The 17,710-nt window shown below is 36.1% G+C and overlaps 2 protein-coding genes across 2 annotated transcripts; both read left to right on the top strand.

The window, feature by feature from the left end:
• The first annotated feature begins 6 nt into the window (after window positions 1-6).
• LOC103467673 (chitotriosidase-1-like) lies at window positions 7-2,046 on the top strand. Its single transcript, XM_008414271.2, has 3 exons — window positions 7-75; window positions 1,152-1,284; window positions 1,363-2,046. Exons 2-3 carry the CDS (start codon window positions 1,161-1,163, stop codon window positions 1,701-1,703), a joined length of 465 nt encoding a protein of 154 aa, XP_008412493.1. The 5' UTR covers window positions 7-75; window positions 1,152-1,160; the 3' UTR covers window positions 1,704-2,046.
• A 5,819-nt stretch (window positions 2,047-7,865) lies between these two features.
• On the top strand, window positions 7,866-16,475 carry LOC103467672 (acidic mammalian chitinase-like). The gene is made up of 12 exons (XM_008414270.2): window positions 7,866-7,903; window positions 8,008-8,062; window positions 8,138-8,167; window positions 8,260-8,464; window positions 8,840-8,896; window positions 9,012-9,177; window positions 13,172-13,296; window positions 13,486-13,609; window positions 13,700-13,882; window positions 14,008-14,124; window positions 15,592-15,724; window positions 15,816-16,475. Exons 2-12 carry the CDS (start codon window positions 8,038-8,040, stop codon window positions 16,238-16,240), a joined length of 1,590 nt encoding a protein of 529 aa, XP_008412492.1. The 5' UTR covers window positions 7,866-7,903; window positions 8,008-8,037; the 3' UTR covers window positions 16,241-16,475.
• The last annotated feature ends 1,235 nt before the right edge of the window (window positions 16,476-17,710 follow it).

Raw genomic sequence — 17,710 nt, 5'->3', positions numbered from 1 at the left:
GAGCAACAGGTTCCCTATGCAGTCAAAGGCAATGAGTGGGTGGGATTCGACAACAAGCAGAGCTATGCAATCAAGGTAATACGTCGTCCTTTGAACTGGACAGAAGATGGCAGTATAGTTACAATAGTCCAAATCTTACCTCTGATGTGACATCAGGTTTTTTTAAAGGAGGAACCGGCCCACAGCATCACAGGTCCTTCATTATAATTATCCATCTTCTGCTTCTAGCTAAACTCASTTTTTGCTAGAATTTGACAAGAAATTCCAGTTACAAGTTGTGAAGGTATGTTTTCTTTAGTAACTCTTTATGGTTCATAAAGAGTGTTTTTAATGCTAATGTTCATCTTGTCCTTATGCCACATTGGCCAAAAAAGTTTTAGTTGAATGTTTAGTAATATTAGTAATATTTAGTAATATTTAGTAATAGTAATAGTAATAGTTTAGTAATATTTTAACAATTTGTTTGGCTTTTTTTCAATACTTCCTTCCACAAGCAGACCTTTGAGGACATTAATGGTYTTGATGTGGCCCAAAAAGAAATGAGTTTGCCACCTCTACCTTAGAGTCTAGCTGTGTCAATGTGTGTTGTTTCTTTGGTGCTCTCGCTCCTCTTACATTTCAACCAAATGAGCAATATTTAAACTTTCTTCTGGCAGCTCCTATCACGCCTCTGATGAAGATTTCTGTCTGTATGCACCTATTAAACTGTACCACCTTGACTGGCAGTGACTACCTCTTCAGTAGTGACTACCTCTTCAGTAGTGACTACCTCTTCAGTAGTTTTCTCATTTTAAACACAAAGACAGACCTTGATAAAACAAAACAAGTTCATTGTGAATACAGAATTTCAATGTAAAAAAAATCTAGCAGTTGCATTTGACTCCTGTTCAGGCTTTGACTCACATATTAGTTTTATATCTGTTTCCTTTACTTAAGAAGCATTTCTAAAATACCAGCCACAGCCTCCCAAGCAGGACTAGAGAATATTACTCATGTATTTGTGTTTTCACCTCTAAACTATTGTTCTGTTCAGGGAGTACCCAGCGTAAATATTTTGACCTTGTTGAAAGCTGTTTTTTTTTCTGGTCAATTTAATTTTGATTGTATTAAGAAATATTAACATTTTTAAATGCAATGTTCATATTTTGTAGGCACAGTACATGAAAGATAACAACTACGGCGGAGCGTTCGTCTGGTCTCTGGATCTGGATGATTTTGCTGGACAGTTCTGCGGTCAGGGAAGTTATCCTCTCATTAGATATCTGCGTTCTCTTCTGGATTCAGGTAAAAACCGCAAATCAGTGTCATTAATTCCCCCTAGTCTTGCTTACTTTAGTAATTGCATGCTTTATGTGTTTCTAGATACCCCACCAAACCCTGCTGTTACCACAGTAGCACCAGTTTTTACAACAAACCAGCCTGGCCACAATTCAACCAAAACTCCCCACCCAACCACTGGGAAAGTGACCACAAACAAGCCCAACCCTGTTACATCCAYAGCAGCTGCCGGCGCCACCACTCCCAAAACAACCAAATCTCCTGTTTCTGAGAGCGAATTCTGTACTGGAAAGTCCGATGGTAACTACAAAAATGAGAAAGACGGAGGCACCTTYTATCAGTGTGCCAGTGGAATCACCTACTTACAGAGATGTCCTGTCAATCTGGTTTTCAGTGACAGATGCAACTGTTGCGAATGGCTCTGAGTAAAGATGTCATTTACGAAATCGGGCTGCATTGTACTCTCGGTTTGTTAATTAAAATTGTAAATGTTCCCTAATATAAAATGTAATATAAGTAACATGTACATAAAATGATTCAGTAAAGCTTTTGTGAATATACTGTAAATGCTGGATTGGCAATGTGCATGCAATGTCCTCTCGTGGTCTATAATTATGTTCTTGTTTGTCACCTTTATTTACAAAAACCAAAAGGAGATTGTTTAGCCACAGCATTTTAGGTGCAATGTGTCTTAAAGTAATTCATATTGTGGCGATTTGCTGTTTTTAAAGACCAACATCTTTCAATAAATGTTCTTATTTTTTGCTTCCTCAATTTCTGTTGCCATCTTTCTTCTTGTTGCTGCCCAGTGTGGCATCATTATTTGACTTTTATGTTAAATATAATAAGTATTTTGTGTATTTTACAATAGATAGCCAAATATTTAGAAAAAAATCACTTGTAAGTTAGTTGTTGACTATTCCTAGATGTAGAGCGTAGTTGTTTTCTTCCCCCCAAGTAAGTTCAAATGAGAAATTAGAAAACAAATTAAAGAGGCAAATTTACCAGTCAGCATGAATAGGAGTAAAGTTTGACATTTTAAAAATATCAGTGGTGGTGAGCTAGTAACTACAATAATAGATCAGAAGTGCTTCTTTATTCAGATGTGGCTTACTGAGCAACAGGTTCCAACCAGCATAAAATCAAAATCTCTGAAAAGTTGGTAAGTGTGTAAACATCATACAAGCGGGTCACTTAAAATATCTCCACAACCAGAACTCTAGAAGCACAAAGAGAAGCTGCCGTCTCTTGTAAAAATAAAATAAAAAAAACTGAAATACTGTAATCACAGGGGGGAAAAAATACAGATTAGAAAAACCCACATTTGTTAAAGTACAAATAGCCCTAATTCACAAACACCTGTTGTTTTTACCAGACTTTTAAATATTGGCACTCTTAGAACAACCCTATATTAAAACATTTACACAGAAGGAGATAATGGCTGGTACAGCTGTTTTAATGATCAAGATATACTAAAAAGCTGACTGAAAAAGAATAAGAGAAAAACATTTTATAAAAATACATAAAACAAGGCCTAAGAAATGAGTCATAGTTCTCAACAAAGAAACTAAACGACCAGAAAGAAGCTTTTCAGACTTTAGAAAATAAACACAAAAGGTTTCGGGAGGGGAATGGCTTGAACAGCAATTATGTGGTTTTATAATTATTATTTTGTTCTTCTTAACTCTTGAATACTGAAAGCTGAAAGTTATTTTAAAGTCAAGAAAAACAAGATTCCAATTTACATTTTACCGCCCCGAAAGATTAGAACGATCCTGTTGTGTGATCTTTAACCCTTTAACTGCCACACCTAGAAAAAAACCTGTGAATTTTTTTTTCTTTGCATTTCTTTTACCCCAGGGAGATTCTTAAATACAATCAATTTTTTTTTTTTCAACAGACCCTGTGGTTTTGGAAATATTGATCTCTACCAAACAGTTGAGATGTCACTTAATGGTTAAAGTACATGACCTAATAAAAATACCCTAATCATAATTTTCACTACTACTAACTAATTTAAACTTTTCAACCACCACTAGATTTGTACATGACCTAATAAAAATACCAAGTACAGTAGATAAATTAAAATAAAATACTAATTTATAAAGAAATAAACAACAAAAAATGTCTGTCTGGGGTATTGGATACAGTTTATTTCTGTCAAAATGCCACAACACACTGGTTTTAATTTCAACCAAGGAAAACTTTGCGTCGAACAAGGAAATATTGCATTTTTGATTTTCCCATCTTCAGTCAGTGTCAGCGATCAGGTCGAAGCGTGATTCATGGTGCCAGTAGTCCTCCAGTGACGGGAAATTGAAAACACCCATAAAAAGAAGGATTGCTAGGAAATGCTCTATTTCTTCAGGGCTAGTCTTGATTGGATCCCCCAGCTCTTGAGCAGAGTACAAATTGGTGTGACATGTTCAATCATCTCATTAGTGAAGAGCATTTTGAAATACTGAAAGGGTTAGGATAGGGTTAGGGTTAGGGCATAGCTTCAGGGGGTTCAAATCTTGAATTAAGAACCTGGAACTCATCAATGTCTTCCTGCTTCCAGATTCTTCTTGTGCTTTTGTTGGAGCCTGGGGTGTAACTTGGGTCAGTGTTGTCATTTGGCTGCTCCAAGGGAACTTCTTCTTGGTCATCATCGCTCAGATCACCATCAGATTCTTGAGGATTTTTTGATACAAGGGCAAGAAGACTGYGTGGTCTTGCACCATAGAAGGATTTAGTGTAAATCTAGTGGTGGTTGAAAAGTTTAAATTAGTTAGTAGTAGTGAAAATTATGATTTCCCCACATTAATTCTAAAATTTTACCATATTTGCTAATATCAACTCAGAAAGTCACAAAAATTATTTTTGTAAGGTAATGTTATAATTATTCTTAGTGTATAACACTGTAATAACACTTGTTGTTTCATATTTGCACCAGTAGAGGAAAATGACTTTTGATTTTATACCAAAAAAAATAAATGTCAACTACATTAGCTTAATTTGCTACTTTTACCATGAAGTGACATATCAACCGTTTGGTTGAGCATGTTTTTAAAAAATTATTAGACCTTTAATTTAGCTTTTTAGGTGGTATCAAGTAACATAATTCTGTTTAATAAGGTCTATAACACTATCATATGCCAGAAAACTATTCCTACTTCTCAAAGTTTTMCCACAACCAGTCGATATTTGTGACAGTTTTTGTGTTTGTGACTTCCTGATTGGAGAGGGGAAGAAGAATACTATTTAAAGAAACAGTGCCCTCTAGTTAATTTCTTTAGCACATCGTACTTAGAGCAAGTGGCAGAGATGGCTCAATCAGGTTAAGCTAAGTTAGGCACTCCTCATATTGAGATATACAGACCCAAATTGTGCTCAACCAAATGGTTGAGCGGGCAGTTAAAGGGTCAAAGCCATTTACAACGGCTAACCGTTCCCTTCTTACCAGACGCTCTGGCTTCATTTTCACTGTTTCATTTAACGGCTGTTTCCGTTGTTTTTCAATTCAAAGGATGACAGGATGGCGCTGACAGCGATATTTACAAAAGGAGCTTGAAGGTCAAGTTTAAACCAAAGATGCACAACAATTCTAGTTTAAACAATGAACTGCTTGCAAGAAACTGTGGCCTGCAACAGTGAAACATGCATGGTGCAATCTCCATGCTGCTGTCATCAATCTGGTGTTATATGAGATTGCATTTCCCCATAAGTTCCCCCAGCACTTCTATATCACACAAGTGGCAAAAAAAAAAAAATGCATGTGTACGGTCCCGGCTCATTGCAGCGTGCTCTACTTACACACATTTCAAAAGAACTAGAAACGGGAGGCAGACTAATGACATGGGAGAAACTAAAGAAGACATGATAAACCAAGAAAGACTAACACCAAGATAAGGAAAATAGATAAACATGCACAAAGAAAATGCAAGAATAAACTGAATTTGGATTTAGAAGTAAATCCAAATTGAAAGAGACTTAAAGCTCTTCTCCACTTCAAGATGCAGAACTCTGATCTGGTTGAGGGTCACTTATTCTCTCAAAATTCTGATGGTATGTTGCTTGTATAGTGTTTGTCAAGCTCAGAAGACTCAAAAACACTTCACACTACATTCAGTCATTCACCGATTCACACACACATTCACACGCCGATGGTGGCAAGCTACCGGATTGTAGCCACAGCTGCCCTGGGGCACACTGACAGAGCAAGGCCCTCTGACCACCACCAGCACCGAAGGGACGTGTCTTACCCAAAGACACAACAGAGCCAGAAGGAGTCGGGATCGAACTGACAACCCACAGGACGAACTCCCACCATCGCCATCATCGTCCCTCATCTCACAATCCGTCCTCATGATGTTGATGAGGAGATTCAAAGTACAACAATGACTATTTCCATCAATCATCCTTATATCTCCTTTCAGTTTGTGAGCACGTGACTGTTTCTTCTACCAGAATCTTAACTCATTCTTGGTCCTTATGAGGACACGTTCCTGTGTCATGATCAGCAATAATCTTTAGTTATTGCTTTGTTGCCTGGAAGCTTAACACGTTTCCCCATTTTGCCCAATCTGGAGTTCCTCTTTTGTGGTTCTGCGATCTTTTCCCTTGTTTGTGCATCACGTTAGAACTGGTCGGAAAATCTTTGAAAGCTTTCGCGGTTGCCTTCCCGTTACGCCGAGGTGCATGAACCCTAACATCAGATAAGCTTCCTCTTTATGCTCATGTTATAGCTTATCATGACCTGTATTTCCTGTCTGTCCCATTGCCACATACCTCTCTGTCCCAAACAGCTTCTCCTTTTCACTCACTGCACTTCTTGGTAATCTTCTGTCCCAGTTTTACCAATGTAATATATTTTAAATCTTTGCGATCAAATCATTATTAAAATCACAAAGACTTACTTCGAACATCATCTTATTTCACAGTTTCTACTATCACTGTTCAGGATTATTCAATATTGATTTTTGCAATAATTAACACCCTAAAGGTATCAAACATCATTTTTCTATTGAATGCTCATAATTTTAACTTGCCGAAAATGTAGCACACGTAGCTTAGATCATTGTTTCATCGTTACAATTTTCTGATAATCATATATTCTTAAGATTAGGTACAGAAAGAACATTATTAAAACAAGATTCACTTAGAACCAAATAGCTAAGAAAAATCTCACTGACTGTACTGAAGTCTTATTCTGCTAGTTTTGTAAATTTCTTTATATTATCAATCTTTAAAGGTTTATTTCTAAGTCTAATCAGGGACTGGTTCTTCAATTAGTCTTTGACTTGAAGGCCTGTAGAAGGGATAACTTTCTCTTAAACTTAACATAGTTTTATGTCTTTTTGATGTTCAAATAAATTTAGAAATCTAAATATGTAAGCCCTACTTCTTTAAACTTCATTCTTTCACTGTTACGATGGAATCACCAACCCTGGATACATGAGATGAAACCTGCATGCCTCGATGCTCTGTAGCGTTGCTGCTGTTACTAATTAATTTCCCCGCTGTGGCACAATAAAGGATACAGTAAAGCTATTTATGTTGCATTTCTAATGAGCCAAACGTTGCAGCAATCCTTGTTGCCAAGATTTGTCTTTGGCGTTTATTAATAGTTATTCATTACAAAGCCAAACCTTTTCTTGCACAACATTATGATGATCCAAGTTAATTTGCTACTTCTTAAAAATCCAGTCAAACTGGGCAAGAAAGGAAAAAGGCACACCCCCAATTCTGAATCTATCATGTATTAACTTGTGAAACTGGACCTGACAACTCTTCTGTGTGACATCATCTTAGCGCTACAAGGACATCTTATCAGAACACATTGATATATCTATGCAGCCGTCACTCTGAACTACATTTAGTTTGAACAGCTGCGTCCCTCTGATCACAGAAATGACAAACAATTTCAAAAACATCATTCTAAATGGGTTTTTTTCTAAGGTATTTACATTTCACAAGTAGGTAAACAGAAGCAAAAAAGAAAGATCTACACACAGTTAAATTTTTGACAAGAAATGTGTTTACTTAGCTTTTATTTTGTCCCACAAATATGAATTTTAAAACTTTGTGTTCAGTCCATCAGTTTTTACCTTATTTTACTGAGATACTTCAAGATGTTAGAATACAGACAATATAAAATAGAATGAAAAATAATTAAATAAAATCAACTGTATTTGCAGTAATATCAAATGGTAAATGGTCTGTACTTGCACAGCACTTTACCAAGTCCTTTTGAATGCAATTATCAACAATTAGCATGAATAGTGAAGCTAATTGTCTTTGAGCATGGAGACAAAATGGCTTTGTGTGATGCACAGAAAACCAAAGGTCACTTTACTGAGTGAATTGGAAAACAATTCGTCAGCTCCTGTGTACAAGAACAAATTTGCAATCTCATAAAACCGCAGTTGAGAAGTTAGCACTTCCTTCTCATGTACATTTATCGGCTAATTAAACATAAACGGGGAACAATCATCGGCTCATCACCGACCAAACAAAACCAAAATCTGATGTTGACTCAGCCAGTGACTCACTCACTCATGTGGACTTTGTTCCTTACTAATGTTTACTATAAAAGGGAGAACAGTGGGAGCAGCCAGACGTAGAGCAAGACACCTGAGAAAAGGTACCAATGACACTTTCATCCGACCCTTCGACTGTACAAACCTTTGTGGTTGACTTCCAAAACCTCCAATGTAATTTTTTTTTGTGATTTGTTCTTTTAAACAGTGCAGAATATTCTGAAGAAAAGGCTTCATCATGGCTCGACTGACCATCCTGGTTGGTAGGTGAATTATTTTTACTTTTAATATGTTCCAAGAGTTGTTAAGAAAAAATATTAATTAAAATCTTTTTTCAGGATTGGCACTTCTGATGTGTCTTCAGACTGGTAGGAATTACTATTTTTTTATCCTGGAATTTCCTATTTAGTCACAGTTTAAGCATAAACCTACTAATAATAATTTTATTCTTTTTTGATAGTTTCTTCCACCAAACTGGTGTGCTACTTTACCAACTGGTCCCAGTACAGACCGGGGGTTGGCAGATTCACGCCTGACAACATAGAYCCAAACCTCTGTACGCACCTCATCTACGCCTTCTCCATCATCAGCTCCTCCAATGAGCTGGCTACGTTTGAGTGGAACGATGCTGCTATGTACAAATCCTTCAATGCGCTGAAGAACAGGTGAGTTCAGTATCACTTCAACTTCCCAATAAATTATTAATAAAGCCAACCATTTGGAAATTGGTAATTAGAAACTCAAAATTGCAAGAATTTTAAACATTTGAATTTTAAACATTATGTGAAAATGGTGATGAGCTTTTTTGGACACATGCTAATAGAAATGTTTAAAATAGAAAAGAATCTTTTATATATTTTAGTACAATTATATTTTTTTTTCCAGAGATTATGTTCATTCTATTTGAACTTTTAAGCTTAAAATTTTCAGTACTCATATAGGTCACTGTAGGATTATGTCTCTTTTATTCCTTTCAGAAAGAATGCACATTTTATTCAACATGTATAAGTGATGAATATGTTTCTACGTCTTCACAACAGAAACCCTCAGCTGAAAACTCTGCTGGCTGTCGGYGGGTGGAACTTTGGAACAACACAGTGAGTCTGCAAAATATAACAGCTTGCAAACACACGTTTTTTTAAATGAATTCCTTTATGGATCATTAAAAAACGTTTTAACTGAATCACCACTAACCTATGTGAACATTAACAGATTCAGCCTCATGGTCTCGTCTCCGGCCAACCGTCAGRTGTTCATCCAGTCTTCCATCAGATTTCTGAGACAACATGGCTTCGATGGACTAGATCTGGACTGGGAGTACCCGGGATCACGAGGAAGCCCACCAGAGGACAAGACAAGGTTCACGTTGCTCTGCCAGGTTAGGATATTTTCACGCAACACAAATCGGCGCCATGTCTGTTCTGTGGCTCGTTTCATGTATAATGTATAATTGTGTATAATTACATGYAAGTAATGAAGCCTCTGTATACGTTTTTAACTGTTAATTTAGAACAAGGATAAAACTATAAGTTAGTTTCTAACTGTTTTCAGAATTTGATGATAATGATTAATGTGGTTAGCATTACTAAGTCATTTCTGTTGGTATTCCTTAGAGTTGATCATGTAGATCCAACTCAAGTCTAAGATTTCTAAAATATTGCCAACATCTTTTATGGAAGATGCAGTATTTTCCAAAACAAACAAAGATTGAACACTCAAATTCATGACTTTATGAGTTTATAACATAAAGTCCTCATGCTTTATTCTATTTATTCTTCTCATTATTAGATAAATATCCTTCTTTTTTTTTTTGCTCTCTTGCAGAGAGACATGTTGGTCCCTCTGTAAGGATGCAAACAATTAACCARCCTATGATTATTTGTCAATTCCTGGTTTATTAGATTAAAATTAATTCAATTTGATTAACTAATAAAGTTCCTTAGACCTTCTTTCAGTGTTTTAGTGTAGCTACTATCCAGAAGAGGGCGCTGCTGGTTRTCCTTAGAGCTGTACAATGTTACTTTTACAAGAGTATATTTGTTAAAACTGTGACAATATAAMATGAGACTGATGGTCTGACCAAATGGTATTTTTTTAAACTGAAGCACATCTGTCTCACATTATACTGTATCAACATAGTGACAATTTTAACAAATATGTAAAGCATATATTTGTTATAAAAGTTACACACCACAGCTTTATAGAGAGCAAGTTGATACAGAAATAAAGATGGCGGAGGGATTACAGAACAGGAACATGAAACTATTCTAATGGAAAGTGCTGTTCGATGYTAARTGAACTTAATGMAGTCGCGTTTTGAAATATTAACACTGTACAAGCTCTTGAAGTTGTCATGGCACACATTCAGCCATGCTGCAGCCTCAACTTCTCAGTCAAAAATTATTGATGCGCTGCAAYGGCAAGGATATGATGACAGAAAAGAGGAGGAAGCTTAACGTAGAATTGTAACATGAGCTGAACTGAAAGGACAAACACAAAGTGTTGCTTTCACCACTGGTTTCATCTTTTATTTTTCTTTTCAACAATCTGTTTTTTTTTTTAATGTCTAAATTTAATAATGTGAGAAAACCGCAATTTATTCAGTCAGTATTTAATATGGYTGACACAAAAAAATTTTAACACATAATGATGTGCTTCTTGTTTAAAATTCAGCATATTATAAAAAAAAGCACCTCGAACATGCAGAGCAGTGCTCCCTGAGGAACAGGACTGAGAAACACTGGTCTGTTTCTATCAGTCAGTAACAGACTTCTAAACCCAAGAGTTACTGCTAGTGCTTTCTAATCAGAAAAAGATTTGCAATTTGAGTTTCTGGGCAACCGGTTGCAAGAGACTTAACTGATTTTTCAGAGCATATCTACGTTTGGATGAAACTTAACACAGATAATGCCCTTTTCCATTTAGGAATTTCTTGCAGCCTTTGAGAAGGAAGCCGCTGAGACCAAGAGGCCGAGGCTGCTGCTCACCGCTGCAGTGGCGGCTGGAAAGGGGACTATTGATGAAGGCTATGAGATTGCAGATGTATCCAAGTGAGTCAATGTGATGCAAAGCTGCAGATGTCTTGATTTGAATTAAAAATGGTTATTTGAAGTGAAAATTATCTTACGATAATTCTATGTCTAACAGATACTTAGACTTTGTAAATGTCATGACCTAYGACTTCCATGGAGCCTGGGATYCATTCACTGGCCACAACAGCCCTCTTTACACCAGCTCTGCTCTAACTGGTCAACATGTCTTCTTCAATGTTGTAAGTAAAAACATCCAACAATCCCATGGTAGATCCATGTAAGGTGATATTATCTCCTCTTTGGTTAAACTTTGTCATTTTTTGCTGCAGGACTTTGCCATGAAATACTGGAGAGACCAAGGAGCTCCTCTAGAAAAGCTGCTGGTTGGTTTNTGTTCATCCAGTCTTCCATCAGATTTCTGAGACAACATGGCTTCGATGGACTAGATCTGGACTGGGAGTACCCGGGATCACGAGGAAGCCCACCAAAGGATAAGACAAGGTTCACGTTGCTCTGCCAGGTTAGGATATTTTGATGCATTGATCCGAATTCAGTGGCTCATTTCACTTCTCCAATTTTTGTAACTATTAATGATTTCATGCATTTAAACCAGGAGCAAAGCTTTTTCTCATTTGTGAGTGTATGGCCCCTGCACAAGGTTTTAGAACAAAGACAAAATTATATCGGAGTGGGTGTTATAAACTGTCTTCAGAACTTGTCGAACTCTGTATCCCTAAATAACATGAAAGCACACACGCTTTCTTCATTTACTCTTCCCATTATTAGATAAATATCTTACTTTCTGACTCTTTTAGATAAAAGACATATTGCTTCCTCTGACTTAAGTTTTCTATACCTCCCAGACATTTAAAATGGGTCATTTGAGTCTCTTTCAGTCAGTAGCAAGCTTCCACAGCCAAGAGTTTTGTTATTTCAGTGATTCTTGAGAATAGGGACAAAATGGGTTTTAATTTTCCCCATTTTTTTTTTATATTTCTCAACCTTATGTATGCAAATATGACAAATAATGTTTTGGAAATGTAAAGATGATAAGGTGCAGGCTCCCAGATGCAACATTTTTTTTTTTATTAAATTTTTAATCCTCCTGACACAGAACTTTGTCATCACCATCTGACAAAAATAAATACAAAATAAATTTTCAATGACCCTATTAGTGATGTTTTACTCATTTTTACAGAAAAATGCTTTTCAAGAAACAAAAAAATATATATTATTTAAAACAAAAAACAACAAAAAGTCCATCTGACGGAGTTGACACAGAACTGAAGGTGGTGACAAACTAGTGAGTAAAATAAAAAACTTGATACATGTGAAGTAACGCAATTTATGTAAAATACATTCAAATGAATTAATTGCACATTTAAGTGAGATTTGACAAACAATTTTACTGAAAGTCAAAAACTGATGGAGTTGACATTTGACGGAGTTGACAAAAAGCCAAACTACCTCAATTTATATGGTGTTATTCTGAAGGAGGCCATATTGTAGCTCATCAGGTATATGAAATCTTACATTTTACCAAAATTAAGCTTTTATTTCACAAAATGTCATCAAAGTTTTGTAAATTGTCAGTTGTGGTGTTGACACATCATGGTTGTGACAAACAACTTAGGAATAAAAAGAATAAAAAACTAAAGAATAGCATAAGCTAACCAGAGCTAACTAGCCCTCTTAGCAAAGGAAGAGAAAGGAAGGGGTCATGGGGTCCTCAGAAGTTCTGGTGCCCCCCAATAATGCCTGATTTTTTTACATTTTTTTTATGCCTGACGGTGTTGACAAAAACACCATCAAAATGATTCAAAAATAATTTTGAATAAAAATGATTTTTAATTCAATTTATTGATATTTTCATAATTGTTTATATGACTACTTATACTTAATTATCATAATATATAATTTTAGTATTTCTTTAATTGTTTTAAACTATTATAATGTATTGAGTTCTGCTCCTGGACAAGGGATTTTACAGGCATCATCCACCGACTACAATGTTTAAAATAAAAAAATATTCAGCACACACCAGAAAAATATACATTGTTGTGCTCACATGACCCAGGTTAGTTTAGTCAGATATTTGAAAAAATTATATTTTGTGTATATTTTATTCAAATTTTGTGCTTCATCCATAGGACCTGTTTTGTCCCTATCCTCAAGAATCACTGACCTGCATTATCTGCTAGTGTCAATTGATCTGAAAACTGCTGGCTTTTTGAGTTTCTAGCCAACAGTTTGCCGGAGGCTCTGGTTAACAATTGATTTTTCAGAGCATTTCTACGTTTGGCAGAAGTCTTAACACATACAATGTTATTTTCCATTTAGGAATTACTTGCTGCCTTTGAGAAGGAAGCCGCTCAGACCAGTCGGCAGAGGCTGCTGCTCACCGCTGCTGTGGCAGCTGGAAAGCGAACTATTGATAACGGCTATGAGATTGCTGCTGTGTCCAAGTGAGTTCATTTGATTTAAAGCTAAAGATGTTACATCCGTCTTGTTTGGAATTAGAAACAGGAACCAAGATTGACAAATTCTTAGTTTTTACCATTATTAAGGAACTGACAGATAAAAACAAAAATTGTGATGTTAAGTGGCAAAATATATACAATCTGTTGCACTTTTGTATTTTATTCTTACAACAGTTATTTAGACTTTATAAGCGTCATGACCTACGACTTCCATGGATCCTGGGATCCATTCACTGGCCACAACAGCCCTCTATATAACAGCTCTGTCATGCATGGTCAACATGTCTTCTTCAATGTTGTAAGTAAAAACATTCAACAAACACATGCTAGCTCCATGTAAGGTGGTATTATTATGTCTTTGGTTAAACTTTGTCATTTTTTGCTGCAGGACTTTGCCATGAAATACTGGAGAGACCAAGGAGCTCCTCTAGAAAAGCTGCTGGTTGGTTTTCCTGCATATGGTCGCACATTTCGCACGTCATCAGCAGCTAGTGGTGTTGCAGCACCAGCCAGCGGACCGGGCACTGCTGGGAACTACACCAAGGAAGCAGGAGTTTTGTCCTACTATGAGGTAATAATTCATTATAGTACAAAAACAAACTAAAGAAAATTCTTAGATAAACATAAAGTCAAAGTCAAAAAAATAAATACAAAAAAATTGGGATGATATTTAGGTGTATCGTCTTGTMTCTACAGGTTTGCACTTTCCTTGATGGAGCCACCACTCACTGGATTGAGGAGCAACAGGTTCCCTATGCAGTCAAAGGCAATGAGTGGGTGGGATTCGACAACAAGCAGAGCTATGCAATCAAGGTAATACGTCGTCCTTTGAATACAATAATAGCTACAGTACAAATAAGGAAAGAATGCTGCATGTCCCTGTCTATCCCAGTTTATGCAGTGGCCGTATGAATCAGAACATTCTGTTCAGCTATGAAGCCAAAGATCAAACACACAAATTTTAATTACCAAAACTGGACAAAAGATGGCAGTATAGTTACAATAGTCCAAATCTTCCTCTGACGTGATGTCATTTCCCATCTATTGGATACCTTGTTTTTTTGTTTTTTTTTACAACCCTATGATGAGTAGTCTTTAGTCCTGCTAAACCACAGATTCCTTTTTTTATTTCACTAAAAAAAGAAAGAAAAAATCATTTGGAAAATTCTGCTCATTTCAAAGTATATATCAAGTTAAAAAGACATACCTAGACAAAAATCCATCAGATATGAAATAGAGAAATATGTTCCTATCTTAAGAGCGGGGGCTAATGTTGCCCTCCATGATTACTGAATCCCCAACAAGGAGATTTTTATTTAAAATTTCCAGGAAATTTAATACATTTGCAATGCTATGCACTCTAAGTAGCTTCCCTAGATCTTTTGGGAGAAAAATAGACTAACACCATCACCAATCCTTCAACATATTGCCGCTGCATGAGTGGCTTTTCTACGTATTCATGTTTTGCTTGAAGCCAAGCTGACCCTAAGTGTTTTTATTTTTTAATTATTGTCATTTTTACAAAAAATCTAGCTACAACTTATGAAGGTATTGCAGAAAGAATGCCAGGAAAAGGCTTTTTTTTTCATACAAAAAGTAAGTCAGTAAGAAGCAGAGTTGCAGTCCCCCAAGATGAAATTTGCTTTGGTCCAGTTCTCTAAACAAAGTTCTTTAGGGGTTTTTTTTTGTTTGTTTGTTTTTTACCTCTCCTTCTGTCTTGCTTCATGTTTGTGATGGCAAGATACATTTAGGGACTCACAGAGATAAAAACCCTGACAAAAAAGGTCAGTTTTCTACAATGGAGGGCAACAGAAAGTCGTTAATTACTAATTAGAAACTTCTAAAACTTCTTCAATTTAAAAAGAAAAAGTTTTAAATTCATATAAATTTACTTGAAGTGTTGATTTTATTCAGTTTCAGTACTTCAGTGCTTTTGTTCCAAGATTTTTTTAAGCTAAAAATTGCAATAAGATGAATGTCTCTACAAAACTAAATTCAGAAAAATGTAATAAAATAATTGAAGTAATCAGCACTTTGCATTGTTTTCATGAAAATAAATTCAAAATATAAAAGACCTAGCAAGTCTGCTGATTAGACTTTGACTCACACGCTGCATGTATTCCTATTTCCTTTATTTAAGAAACATTTCTAAAACACTAAATATCGTCTCCTGACAATATTACTCATTGCACAACTGCATGACACTGTTCTGTTCATGGAGCACCCAGCAGACCTCCTTTCACCTAAAATATTTAAAACTGTTTTTGTTGTGGTCAACAGGCACAGTATGTGAAAGACAACAAATACGGCGGAGCGTTCGTCTGGGCTATGGATCTGGATGACTTTTCTGGACAATTCTGTGGTCAGGGAAACTATCCTCTCATTGGATACCTCCGCTCTCAACTGCAGTCAGGTCGGACATCAATCAGTGTCATTATTTCCTCTTCTACAAAGCATTGATTTGCTTGCCTTAAAAGTTGTATGCTTTTTTTTTATATTTCTAGGGAATAGTTCCAACGATACCTCAAACCAGCCTGGCGTTCCTACTACCACAGCAGCTCCTGGCATAAAAACCCCCAAAACAACCAAAAATCCTGTTTCTGGACGTAATTTCTGTGTAGGCAAGGCTGATGGTAACTACGTCAATGAAAACGATAGACACACCTTCTATCAGTGTGTCGCTGGAATCACGTACACACAGCCATGTCCTGCTAATTTGGTGTACAATGTCACATGCGACTGTTGCGATTATGATAAAAATCCTGTTTCTGGACGTAATTTCTGTGTAGGCAAGGCTGATGGTAACTACGTCAATGAAAACAATAGACATACCTTCTATCAGTGTGTCGCCGGAATCACGTACACACAGCCATGTCCTGCTAATTTGGTGTACAATGTCACATGCGACTGTTGCGATTATAATAAATGATTCAGTCAAGCTTTTGTGAATTTACATTCTGGATGGACAGCGTGAATACAATGTCCTCTCTCGCTCTACAACTGTGTACTTGCTGTAAAAGTTTAACACCTTTATTTACAAACCCAAAATGAGATTTTTTTTTTCATATCTGCTAACATGTTTCAAGTGTGCTGAAATAATTTGTAATGTGTAGAGACATGCATACCAAAACCTTTTAATAAATGTTCCTGTTTTTGCTTCCTCACATTTTGTTGCCATCTTTCTCGTTGCAGTGCCGTATTGCATCATTATTTGACATGTATGCTGAATATAATGAGCATTTGGTGTGTATCACATTCTTATATGGAAAGTCAGTTGTTGACAAATCCTAGAATATTGTTTTTTTTATCCAGTTAATATTGTCAGTATAATAAGTAAAGTAAGTACATTTTATTTATAAGTACATTTTATAGTTATTTAAATATGGTAAAATTAATTACAAAGAAACTAAGAAAGAAACATTTATGTCAGTATGCATATGGTCTTTGCGAGAAAACATTCTCAAATGAGAAATTATAGAACAAATTAAAATGGTAAATATACCAGCCAGTATGTATAAGAGAATTTACTTTTTTTTTTTTTTTAATCATGTGATGTCCCTGTGCAACAACAGGATAGTTGTTAGTGGACTGGTAACAACATCACTAGATCAGAAGTGATTTTTATTCAGATGTGGCTTGTTGAGTAACAGGTTCTGACCTAATTCAACTTGGGTCCTATCAGATGGTGATAGTAGTGAGTGGAAGAGGGATCACCTGAGTGTCTCAAGTGATTGTAGAATAAAGACACCTGTGTCCTGAAGGTTTATCCCCTGGTTAATCAGTATTCCAGGTTACCATTAAAACATGAAAAGTAAAAAAACACCACAAGCAAAGCAGAGAAAAGGTTACAGAAAAGTATTAGTCAGGGGATGGACACACAAAAAAAATATCTAAGGCACTGAACATCCCCTATGTTTAGTTAAGTTCATCAACACCAAATGGAAGAAATTTGACACAAACTTCAGCAACTAAGATGGGTGAGATTGCATACAACTGGTACCCAGTCAAAACTTTGAGAGAGCACAACTGTTCAAGTCAACTAATATCAAAGGATCCTGTAGAGTTTACCAAGACATGTAGGAACCGCCATGCTGAGGTGGAAGAAAAGCTAACAATGTCAACCTCTGTTAGTACAAAGACTTATAGGGCTGTAAATGTTTAAGTCATGAAGACAGTATAGTTATATTAGGGTTGGTTTGAACTTTGACTGTTTTTAAAGTGCAACTTGATTTTGTTAGTCTGTGTGAAAGAAGTTTCAAGGACCCAGTCCTGGGAGGACTGTGCAATGTTATAGATTTGACTAAATGCATACAGTATGTTTTAAATCACCTTTTCGGAACAGATCTAGTTCGCCATCTTATTACTATATTTAGATTTTAGGTGCATAACATTATAACCA

This window comes from Poecilia reticulata, linkage group LG7, assembly GCF_000633615.1.
Source record: "Poecilia reticulata strain Guanapo linkage group LG7, Guppy_female_1.0+MT, whole genome shotgun sequence".
In the NCBI taxonomy this organism is placed as follows: domain Eukaryota; kingdom Metazoa; phylum Chordata; class Actinopteri; order Cyprinodontiformes; family Poeciliidae; genus Poecilia; species Poecilia reticulata.
Note: the sequence above shows the minus strand (reverse complement) of the source record. Positions and strands in the feature narration are given on the sequence as shown.